The sequence below is a fragment of the Panthera onca genome, chromosome C1 (assembly GCF_046562875.1).
Source record: "Panthera onca isolate mPanOnc1 chromosome C1, mPanOnc1 haplotype 2, whole genome shotgun sequence".
NCBI lineage: Eukaryota > Metazoa > Chordata > Mammalia > Carnivora > Felidae > Panthera > Panthera onca.
This window is the reverse complement of record NC_138346.1, coordinates 33,124,829-33,137,507: the sequence shown is the minus strand read 5'-3', so window position 1 is coordinate 33,137,507 and position 12,679 is coordinate 33,124,829. Positions and strand designations below refer to the sequence as shown.

Sequence of the window (12,679 nt, the reverse complement as noted above, 5' to 3'; positions counted from 1 at the left end):
TACAAGGTATAAGTTTATCTTATTTTTAAGAGAACATTTTGGGGGGGGTGGAAATGATTTTATTTATTTATTTATTTATTTATTTATTTAATATAATTTATTGTCAAATTGGTTTCCATACAACACCCAGTGCTCATCCCAACAGGTGCCCTCCTCAATGTCCATCACCCACTTTTGCCTTTCCCCCACCCCCATCAACCCTCAGCTTGTTCTCAGTATTTAAGAGTCCCTTATGGTTTGCCTCCCTCTCTGTAACTTTTTTTTTCCCCCTTCTTCTTCCCCATGGACTTTTGTTAAGTTTCTCAGGATCCACATATGAGTGAAAATATATGGTATCTTTCACTGACTGACTTATTTCACTCCGCATAATACTTTCCAGTTCTATCTGCGTTGCTGCAAATGGCCAGATTTCATTCTTTCTCATTGCCAAGTAGTATTCCATTGTATGTATAACCCACATCTTCTTTATCCATTTGTCAGTTGCTGGACATTTAGGCTTTTTCTATAATTTGGCTATTGTTGAAAGTGCTGCTATAAACATTGGGGTACAAGTGACCCTGTGCATCATTACTCCTGTATCCCTTGGTAAATTCCTAGCAGTACTATTGCTGGGTCATAGGGTAGATCTATTTTTAATTTTTGAGGAACCTCCACACTGTTTTCCAGAGTGGCTGCACCAGTTTGCATTCCCACCAATAGTACAAGAGGGTTCCCGTTTCTCCACAAACTCTCCAGCATTATAGTAAGAGAACATTTTTAAAAAGTTTTTGTTTGAGGAGAGAGTGCAGGGGCGGGGTGCAGAGAGAGAAAGAGAGAGAGAATCCTAAGAGAGAGAATCCTAAGCAGGCTTCACACTGTCAGCATGGAGTCAGACTTGGAGTTTCAACCCACAAACAGTGAGATCATAACCTGAACCGAAATCAAGAATCCCAACACTTAACTGACTGAGCCACCCAGTTGCCCGATAAGGTATAATTTTAAATTAGGGTTTAGGATGATTGAATTATTATATATCCTGGTTGTTATGGTGGTTACATGTGTTAAAATCCATAGAACTACACACCAAAAAAGGAAAAAGTTCAATTTAATGCATGTTAATTTAAAAATAACATTTTCAGGGACCTCTGGGTGGCTCAGTCGGTTAAGCATCCTCCTTCGTCTCAGTTCATGATCTCACAGTTCGTGGGTTCAAGCCCCACATCAGGCTCTGTGCTGACAGCTCAGCTCTCTCTCTCAAAATTAAAAAAATTAAAGTTAAAATTTAAAAGTTTAAAAAAATTTAAAGAAAAATGTGTGTGTTCTTAAGATTCTATGCAGTTTATTTTAGAAGTTTTTCAATGATAGTCTTAACTAGTTTCATTTTGTCCTTACTCCAATTTTGAGACTTAAAACATCATTTCTTTTAGCTAATAGAGAATCCAGTATTCACTATGATATATTAGGCCAGGGTTTCTGAACCTAAGCATACTGACATCTTTGTTGTGGGGCTGTCCTATGCATTGTAAGATATTTAACAGTACCCCTGGCTTATATTCTAGTAGCACTTCCCTGTCCATTTTGACAACCAAAAATGTTTTCAGACACTGCCATATGTCCTCAGGGGACAGTAGTGTGTGTGTGCGTGTGTGTGTGTGTGTGTGTGCGTGCGTGTGTGTGTGTGTGTGTGTGTAGAGACAAAATTGATACCAGTGCTAACCACTGTATTAGGCCTGACTGGCTCAGAATTTTGGGAATATATATTTCTTAATTTTCAAAGCTTGTCAAGCCAGTATTAAGTGGTATGATGTATATTATGGTAAGAGCTATGTTTATATAATCAATATTTACACCAAAACATCTTTTCTAAAATTATCTAATGGTACAGTAGGGCATTCCCAATTCATAAAATTAAGACCTTTATTTGTATTAAATCTTTGTAAAATGAGAATTTTAGAAGTATTTGAAAGGGTGAACAGTACCTGTCACATAGCAACAGTCTTATAAAAAGTACATGAGTGTTATTAAGGGTAGGATGAGGGAACTATACAAAGGTAATTTTTGCTCTGTCTTGAATGTATTCTGGTGCCTTGGCAAGTCATTTAAGGAAATGTTTATTTTCTTAATCTATAGAATGGAAATGATTTAACCTAAATTGTATGGGGTAACACCATAGGGGAAATGAGAGATTTAGTTAAGACAAACATTCCATAAAAATATTAAGTGTTTTAAACAGATATTTAAATTTTTTCAGCTATTAAATAATAAAAGAAAATGGAATTGAATATATCAGCATGGAACAGTCTAATGATTCATTAAGAGTCAACCATAATGATTCTGAAGAATCAAAAACAGATTCTCAGGTATTTGAGGTAGGAATTCAACGGGGAACTTTTTTCCATTACATTTAACAACTTTTTAATGGGTAAGAAATAGTGTCATGTTTAATATATTCACGACTGTTAACATTTATCCACAATGCTATCATATATTTGATTTAATAATATAGAGCTTTACTCAAAGTAATATATTCATAAAGATCTATATATAAAGAAAAATATGTTGAATTACATATCAAGTTGTATTCCCATGTACAACTTTATTTCAGTAAGATTGAAATAAAACATAAAAATCAACAATTTCACTTAAAAACTGCTTTCTATGTTAGTCTGTGTGAATTGACAACTCTTACAAAAAATAAAGAGGATAATTAACTGAAAATGAATCTTTCCATTTTTATTATAACATGCTATTTTACTTTAAGTTTCAGTATAGTTAACATACAGTGTTATATTAGTTTCAGGTGATTCATATAGTGATTCAAGAATTTCCATACATCACCCAGTGATCATCACGACCAGTGCACTCCTTAATCCCCATCTCCTATTTAACCCATCCACCCACACTCCTCCCCTCTGATAACCATCAGTTCTCTATTTACTAAGAGCCTGTTTCTTGGTTTCTCTCTCTGTCTCCCCTCTTCCCCTCTCCCTCTCCCTTTCTTCCTTTGCTCATTTGTTTCTTAAATTCCACATATGTGTGAAATCATGTGGTATTTGTCTTTCTCTGACTTATTTCTCTTAGCATTATCCTCTCTAGCTCTACCTATGTTGTTGTAAATGGCAAGATTTCATTCTCTTTATGGCTGGATAGTATTCCATTGTGGATATATAGCATATCTTCTTTATCCATTCATCAATTGATGGACATTTGGACTGTTTCCATAGTTTGGCTATTATAAATAATGCTGCTATAAACATAGAGGTGCATATATCCCTTTGAATTAGTGGTTTTGTATTTTTGGAGTAAGTACCCAGTAGTGTGATTACTGGATCATAGGGTAGTTCTATTTTTAACTTTTTGAGGAACCTCCATACTATTGTCCACAGTGCCTGATAAACATTCTATTTTATTTATTTTTTTATTGTGACATTAGGGGCAACTGGCTGGCTCAGTGGGTAGAGCATGTGACTCTTGATATCAGGGTTGTGAGTTCAAGCCCTGCATTGGGTGTAGAGATTACTTAAAAATAAAATCTTTAGAAAAAAAATTTTTTTTTAATTGTGACATTATGTTTTACAAACACCCAAGTGCTTTTTTTCTCTTTGCAAAAGCATCTAACCTGTATGGACTCCAGGGATCCTTCCTTTGGACAAAATGGTTCTCCTAGAATTTTACCCATCACCTCTCATGAAGTAGATAATTCACTCACATCACAGAATATACCAGGGACCCTGACTCAGACACAGACTCTTTCTACAGAACAATTCCATCTAGTGGACCAAAATGGGCAGCCTATTCAATATGAACTTCAGTCATTGGGGGATTCTAATGCACAAATGGTGAGTATATTTTATAAATAATAAGTTTTACCCTATTTAGCAAATGTATTGACCTTACTAATTTCTTGAAACTTGACTTACATTGCTTTGAAAATACTATTTCTGTGACATTCGTTTTTAAGTTATGTGAAGATTTTAAAAGATTTCCTTTTAGAACTACTAACAGTACATTAAACCAATACTTCCCAGCCACTATGTCTAGGCATGCTGTGACTTTGAGATTAGTTGGAAATGTGTCATAACCTGTAACTAGTGCCAGAGTTTACATGTAACTTACATTTATTTTTGTATATACATTTGAATTCAAGGTTATTGCTTTATCCACATCTCAGTCACTAACTTGCATGCCATGTGCCACTGTGCTTTCTTGAAGCAAAAGAAAGCTATGGAAGTACCAATGATATACTGGCAATCAGACATACCTTGGTAATGGGCAGATATGTGTGTGTCATGTGAATAACAATGTATAAAGATGAAATTCCTGCTTTAATCTATTAGCTAAAGTATTTATGATTAAGTTTATAGTTTGAGTAGAAGAAATAAAAGATGGTTTTGATTGAAATGAGAGAATTACTGAGCAAAACTTCTCAGTTGCTCTCTGATTAATAAGAATATCCTTATATTAGTAATAATGTGAAGAATAATGAATTTCTTGTTTACCTGTATTTTTAAAATTTTCTACAATGGGTATAAATTTCATAATAAAAATTATTTTAAAAATTATAGCTTCAGTTATAAATTATACCACAGGTGAGCAACCATTTTACCTAAAATTAATCCCTGTTTTGATTCTAGTCTGGAGAATTCTGGAGTTATTCTATTTCTATTGTATGAAGGGCTATCATTTTATACATGGTAGTTGTCTTAAACACATTAAAGTCACTTATTTGAGTCTAAAAAGTGTTAGAGTTCCCATTCTCTTTGTAATTGTATTAAACTTTCTGTACAAAATGATCTTAAAGATGATTTTACATTGTTTGGGGTAGGAGATGATAGGGGTAGGAGAGAGTTACCTGAAGCTATGAAATAGGAAACCCATAGCATGGAGCATGGAAATAAATGTAAGACACATAGAGTATAAGGAACCAAAGATTAGAAAGTGGTGATGTTTTGGGAAACTTAGTGGAGCTTTTGGGGGCTTTGTTTTAAATAGATTTTAGTTTTTAGAGCAGTTTTAGGTTCAAAGAAAAACTGAGCAGAAGGTACAGTGATTTCTCATAAAGCCCCTGCCCCTACACACACATAGTCTTACCCATTTTCAACATCCCCCACCAAGTGGAGCTTTTTTAAAGAAATGACTTTTTTTATATGATTTTTTTTAATGTAGAAGTTAATCAAGGAACTAGTAAAGCTTCTGTAGTGGGTGAATCTGTAACACATGAGGAGGCTTTAAAGTGAAGCAGGGAAAAAAAAATAAAGTGAAGTAGGGATGGTATTTTGGATTTATTAGGAATATTGTATAGTACACAAAGAACCCAGTAAATATGAGTACTTATTAGCCAAGGTTTTCTGATAATATTCGTGATCTGCCTCAAATAGAATGTATTGCAACAGATGACTTTTCAAAACGGTTTTGTTTTCATAGCAAAGATTAAAGATAATTGACTTTTTTTTTAAATAGGAAAAGTAATATTGTCACCATTATCAAATTACATGAACTGAAAATAGTTTTTTAGCTACCGGGTAGAATAAGCTAAGAGGAGGAGGAGGAGACTCTTCTCTACCATGCATAGGAAATATATTTTCAAAATTAAGAAGATATTCCACAGATCATTTTTTTTTAAGTTTATTTATTTTGAGAGAGAGAGCAGGAGCACAGAGGAGGGGCAGAGAAAGAGAGGGAGAGAGAGAATCCCAAGCAGGTTTCATGTGGTTAGCACAGAGCCCAACATGGGGCTCAAACTCATGAACCGTGAGATCATGACCTGAGCTGAGATCAAGAGTCAGACGCTTAACCAACTGAACCACCCAGGTGCCCCCCACGATTGTTTCAATTATGATATTTTCATATGATTAAATAAATTATAAATATATGTGTTTTGTTAGGATTTAGTAATAACCACAGCACTATTCTTTTCTAAGAATAAATGAAGTATTTTTCACAAATATTTAATCTCATTTAAGGAGGAAAGTCTTTATTTTTAAAATAACATATACCTTATTTTACTTTATTTTGTTTTTTAAAGTTTATTTATTTTGAGAAGGACAGAGAAAGCAAGCAGGGGAGTGGCAGAGAGAGTGGGAGAGAGGGAGAATCCCAAGCAGGCTCTGCACTGTCAGCACAGAGCCCCGTGTGGGGCTTGAATCCATGAAACTGTGAGATCAGGACCTGAGCTGAACTCAAAAGTTGGGCACTTCACCAACTGAGCCACCCAGGCTCCCCTAAGGAGAAAATAATTTAAAACCATGTTATTACTGTTGCCTTTTAAAGTCCAGCAGTGTTTTTGTATTATTTTTGCATTTTTTTAAGTTGAATAACATGATCAGATAATGGGAAGCAGTAGTTGTTTGAATTTGGGTTTGAATTTCAACTCATCACTATGTAACTTTGTGTTATTTTGCATGAGTTGTGTAACCTCTTGTGACAATTTCCTCAAGTATAAAATGTATATACTTCATATACATGTGATAAGGATTAAATCTGGTAAGGCATGTAAAGTCCTGCCATTTTGTATGCTCTCAACAAATGTAAAGCAATTATCATCATCAGACTTTACAATTGCTTTTTCATAATGAATTGGTAAAAGGTATGGCAAGATATTTTTCTCTCAAGAAACGATAAACATTAGGAGAGGGAATCAACTACTACTCTTAATTTCTGGGAAATGTTTATGACTATATTTAAAGCATTCTACCTTGTTGAAGTTTTTTTTTCCAATTTAATTTTTTCTCAAATTAAAATTTTTTCAATTGACCCTCTTGAAATTAGGACTACAGTCTCTCTCAGACATCAGCAATGTTTTCATGTTTTATATAGCAAAAAGGCAGTCTTGGAAAGTGGGTTGTAATGATTATGAAGAGTTACTTGTATTAGGGAGAACTGAGGCTAGTGGACTTTGGGTAAAAGAATAACACTATGTCAATAGAAGAGTGGTGTGTTAGGTAATAGAGTTTACACGGTGTCCCAAAAGTCTGGAAATATAGGATAAACTTATTTTCAAATAATGTATTAGTTTTATGTTCAGATGATAGGCGTAAAGTGTTTTTCTTCTGCTTCAAACACCCTTTTCATTGACCTCTAAATTTGAGACAATGGATTCAATTGTTAAATTGAAGGAAAAAAGTAATAAATCTATGATTTTTCCTATATTTTCAGACTTTTGGGGCATTCTATGGTATTCCTCATGGGCCAAGACAGGATATATATATATATAAATTCAGAGATATAAAGATAAATTCTGTTTAATTAGACATCTAACAAGGTACTGTTTTTACATGTGACAAATGATTACCACACAAATAATTCAAACACATAGGGATATAATACAGTAAGTAGAAAAAAGTAAAATATTAAGTCCAGTCAGAGCCTTGTTCATATTACTAAGTAATTAGACCTCATCCAAGTGTAATAATTAAGAGCATAAGTGGTTAAGATCATAGGACATATGGCTAAATTGCCTGTTTTGAAACTTGGCTTTACCACTTATCAGGTGTAAGACTTTGGAAAAAAATTTTTGTGTACCTCAGTGTTTTCATGTATAAAATGAGGGAAATAAATAGTAACCACCATGGAGGTAGGCATGTCTTTAATAATTTATTTAAGTAATAATTCTGTCAAATCATTGCTGGCTTATGCATTTCATTTTTTTTTTTTAATGCTTCCAAGATGATTGTTCCTAGCCCATCAGAAAATGGACAGGTGCTGCATGTAATTCCATCTACCCAGACAGGAATGGCACAAGTAATTATTCCTCAGGGGCAGCTTGTGGATGTAAATAGCCCTCAGGGTAAGTAATGTTGGGATATAGGGGATTTTAGAATGTTTTAAAAAATGTATATTCCAGAAAATCACCTCATGAAAGTCAGTGCTAATTGGTCTCTTTGGGTAAGATTTTGAACTGAATAATTAGAAAAAGTTTCTTAGCCCAAATAAATTTCAAGTTCATTTTTCAACCCCTGTCTAGGTTAGCTGTCTATTTCATTTTGGAATTCTATGAAGCTGGTTGACTCTTGCTTCCTTCCAAATGACCAGTGAGCATAATAAATTCTTCTTAATTATAATAACAGTAATAATAACAGCAACAATAACAAGAATATAATGTTAATAGCTACTGGAGAAATTTTTACTTTTGTATTTTTATCGATACTTTTGTTAGCCATGTGACTCATTACTCTTTTGTTTAACTATTCTTTTCATCCTCTTTGCTGTTTCCCTCTTTGTTCCTTCAGATTCAGAAAGGAGAATCATGCTCCCCATTTTTTTTAATTCTTTACCTATTTGGTAATATCCCTGTTAGTTCTTGTCTTTTGCTTCCCTTCCTTTTCTCTTTTCTAACACCATAGCTACACTGTTTCATTGTTCATTCATAGCTAATGATTTAGAGTAGATATTTTTACCTTAGTGTTATGATTCTTTGTCTTTGTTAACAGTTAAAACTTAGAGAAAAGAAAGTTTGCAGAAAAAAAATAAACATGGTTTAGAAATGAGTTTTATATTTTCCCATTACATTATGAAACAACATAACAGTTCTACCACTTTTATATCCTAGCTGTTCAATTTAAGCTTCAAAAACTTAATTATAAAATTTCAGTAGTCAGTATTATAATTTGAAACTAAACAAGTTTATTAGAGAAATTCTCAATAAAGCGTTATAAGTTTTGTTATCTTTATCTTTAGAGCACATCTTGCCTTTCCTATTTCAAATGTATGAGTTCTAATTAGTTACCTTGTCATTGTCTTCTTCAAGATATTGATGTTGCTTTGTTCTTTTTATTGCTGTTAAGATGTCTCTGAAGAGAAACCCGGTGACAGAAACTTACCAACCATAAGAGTGGATGTTCTAGCAGACAATACCAGTAATTATACTCTTCATCCACAAGCATCCCTCACATTGCCCAAAAAGACCGTGGCCAGGTGAGTCAGTGGGAGAGAGAAGTTCATCTTTTGAATTCATCATGGAGATCTTTTTTGAAATTACCACATCTAAAGCTGGCTGGCTATAGAAAAGATCAGAAATTCAGGAAATAGAATAAACATTAACCTAATTATCAAATATCTTTAATTATTTTAATGGCATCTTGGCAACAAGGAGGCTATCCTAGAAGCTATAGTGTCTGAAGTATTACCTTTCCTCAGTGACACTTGCCCGTTATCTTTTGAAGCAATCTGAAAATATCTGACACTCATAGGGTTTTTAGAATTAAAAAAAAAAAGAAAGAAAGAAATATCCATTCTAGTTCCTAAAATCATCTCTTATGCATTTAATTCCTCTGTGGTAAAGTGTTTAAATGTTTCTTATTAATATCTATTTCAGCTTTTATTTTTGCCTTAACATTGTTTATAATAATTTAGGGAAATATAGACATAGGTTTTGTATTATTTATATTCTTTTAACTGTTTATGAAAATATTAAAAATTAACACAATGTTTATGACATTTAGTCTTAGAACTTGACATAATATCATGTTAACTCTTAAAAAATCAGGTGAAGATGTTTTATTCATTTTTTTGTAAATGAAAAAAAAATTATATAATGAGAAGACAGCAAAGTAAGCATTGAGGGAGGTATATAAACCACTTAAATTTATTGGGACTACAGATATTTGGAAGAAGAAACTTAGGCCTTTGCTTTAGCAGCTAATAAGATGGTAATGTTTAAAGAAAATTAATACATCCATCACTCTATCATTATTATTACAATTTTTTAAAGATTTTATTTATGTATATATGTATGTATGTAAGCAAGCAAGCTCTACACCCAATGTACGGCTCGAACTCATGACCCTGAGATCAAGAGTCACATGCACTACCAACTGAGCCAGCCAGGTGCTCCTATTATTACAGTTTCTTTTCTTTTCTTTCCTTTTCTTTTATCTTTAAGATTATTTATTTTGAGAGAGCGTGCATGAGCAGGGGAGGGGTAGAGAGAGAATCCCAAGCGGATTCATCTGTGGAGCCAGATGCAGAGCTTGAACCCATGAGCTGAAATATCATGAACTGAGCAGAAATCAGGAGTCCAACACCCAGCCGACTGAGTCACCCAGGCACCCCTACAGTTTCTTATTGATGACCTCAATATATTGTCTTTAACACTGGCTAAGGGGATAAAGCAGTTGAATGTCATGTGTGTTTGTGTGAATGCAACTTACAATATGTGTTTATATATGTGCATATTCCTCCCTTTTCCCAGAACGCTTGAAGAGCCCTTTCTGGCTCCTCTCCAGCCACTTTCTTCTAACACACCTATGTGGGCTTGCCGTCTTAGGAGCTGTGAGGTGAGTTAAAGATAATCCTTACCTAGATTCACTAAATTGATTGTAATGCATCCCCAAATGTCCACTTTTGAGTCCAACTAATGGAGACTATCTGTTCTGTAATTTTTGTTCATGTGTATGCTAACTCTGATCTCACCTATTCTTTTATTCCTTAGAGATTTTAAGCTCTGTTGAAACAGAGATCATACAGATCCCTTCATGCTTCACTATCATGTCTTCTCTTGCAACTCTTTTCCTTTGTCTCATAAACTTCACTATCATGTTTCTCTACTTTTTATCTTTTGACCATTCCTTCTCTTTCTTTGCTTGCATTTATTTCTTTTCATGTTCTCAATGGAAATTCTTTAAGTTAAACTGTTTGACCTTATTTATCTACACTTTATCCTTTGAACTGCTGATCAACTTTACTAACTTCCGACTCTCACTTCTATAAAAATGATTTCCAAATATATATCACTGGTCCTTTAATTGTTGCCTTGCTCTTGTCTCAGATCTCCAGCTACTTTCTTGTAGCTTTACTTGAGTTTCACTTTGAATTCACCATATACTAAACTTAAATTACCATATCACAACTAGCTGTACTTCCTAAATCCCTTGTCCCTGTAATGACAAATACCATTTCTTTAGACATTCCAGCACAGTATTTTAGACTAATTTCTTTCTTTCCCATATTCAAGTAATCACTTGAGTCTCATAGTTTTTCCTTTAAAACCTCTCTCTTCTTTTTGTGAGGCAGTTGGGGCTGCCTCTTCCACAGATCTTTGTTATTTCAAACTCAATTACAGTAACAGCCTTCCCTCTAAGCTCGTTGACTCTTCCATTTATGGTCCCCACTGTCTAGTTTTCTAAAACTACCTGGCTTTAAATATTGCTTTCATTATTTTTTCTCACTGCCCAACAGGTTCAGTGTTATTTTTTCCATATCATTTACCACTATACATAACTTTTAAGGTTTTTCATTATCTGGTATTACCTTATCTTGTCCTATTTTATTTACTACTTTTCCTCTACCTCATGTTTTATTCTTGTTAGCCTACTCTTCCTACTTTGTACAGACACTTCAGAATCTTTCCTTTTTTTTTTTTTTTTTTTTTTTTTTTAAATTTTTTTTTTTTTTTCAACATTTTTTATTTATTTTTGGGACAGAGAGAGACAGAGCATGAACAGGGGAGGGGCAGAGAGAGAGGGAGACACAGAATCGGAAACAGGCTCCAGGCTCCGAGCCATCAGCCCAGAGCCTGACGCGGGGCTCGAACTCACGGACCGCGAGATCGTGACCTGGCTGAAGTCGGACGCTTAACCGACTGCGCCACCCAGGCGCCCCCAGAATCTTTCTTTAACTCTGCCTTCACTTGTCTTTATTTCCATTTCCTAATGTGTTTTCTTTTCTTCTGTTTACCTTTGTGACCATTCTTCAAATCCCAGTGCAAGTTCTATATATCTTTTCTTTAAATAATCTAATGATTATTTTAGCTTTTATATATCTCTTTAAATTCTTTGGTATTTATCATTACCATTATTTTTTTAAAAATCTTTTTTTAAAGTTTATTTGTTTATTTTGAGAGAGAGAGAGAGGGCACAAACAGGGGAGGGCAGAGAGAGAGAGGGAGAGAGAGAACCCCAAGCAGGCTCTGCATAATCAGCATAGAGCCCAGTGTGGGGCTTGATCTCACAAACCATGAGATCTTGACCTGAGCTGAAATCAGGATTGGATGCTCAACCAACTAACTGAGCCAACCAGGCATCCCAAGAAAATTACTTTTTTGTTGTTGTTGTTAACTTTTTTTAATGTTTATTTTATTTTTGAGAGAAAAAGACAGAGTGTGAGTGGGGGAGGGGCAGAAAGAGAGAAGGAGACACAGAAATCTGAAGCAGGCTCCAGACTCCAAGCTGTCAGCACAGAACCCAATGTGAGGATCGAACTCATGAACCTCAAGATCATGACCTGACCCGAAGCCTACCGCTTAACCATCCAGGCGCCCCATCCCAATGAAAAATTTTTTTTTTAATTTTCTAATGCTTATTTATTTTGACAGAGAGAGAGTGAACAGGGGAGGGGCAGAGAGAGAGGGAGACACAGAATCCGAAGTAGGTTCCAGGCTCTGAGCTGTCAGCACAGAGCCTCACTTGGGGCTCAAACTGACAAGCTGTGAGATCATGACCTGAGCCGAAGTCGGACGCTTAACTGATTGAGCCACCCAGGCACTCCCAGAAAAAAATCCTAATAGTCAAGTATAATGATGTGATCTATTGCAATGATTAGGACATGTTTACTATTGTTGATTTTCTAAGTCATATATATTTAGGTGTATATGTATAGATGGATAGATTTTTTTTTCCCTCACACTTTTGTTACTCATACTTTTTCACTGGTTTCCAAAAGTAACTATTATTGTTTTTGATGACAGTTTTTATTTTTTATTAAA

The 12,679-nt window shown here is 34.5% G+C and overlaps 1 protein-coding gene across 16 annotated transcripts in view; it reads left to right on the top strand.

The window, feature by feature from the left end:
* The window catches only part of CARF (calcium responsive transcription factor), a 101,540-nt gene that overhangs the window by 15,678 nt on the left and 73,183 nt on the right, over positions 1-12,679 (top strand). For 12 of the 16 annotated variants that reach the window (XM_078451000.2, XM_078450992.2, XM_078450999.2 and 9 more), the window contains exons 3-7: positions 2,231-2,348; positions 3,591-3,818; positions 7,645-7,765; positions 8,763-8,892; positions 10,169-10,253. In XM_078451000.2, the coding sequence (XP_078307126.2) occupies positions 2,271-2,348; positions 3,591-3,818; positions 7,645-7,765; positions 8,763-8,892; positions 10,169-10,253 (642 nt within the window). In that variant the 5' untranslated portion in view covers positions 2,231-2,270. Of the gene's footprint in view, positions 1-2,230; positions 2,349-3,590; positions 3,819-7,644; positions 7,766-7,942; positions 8,010-8,762; positions 8,893-10,168; positions 10,254-12,679 lie in introns of those variants that run through there. The other 4 variants (XM_078450990.2, XM_078451001.2, XM_078450991.2 and 1 more) reach the window with 4 other exon arrangements.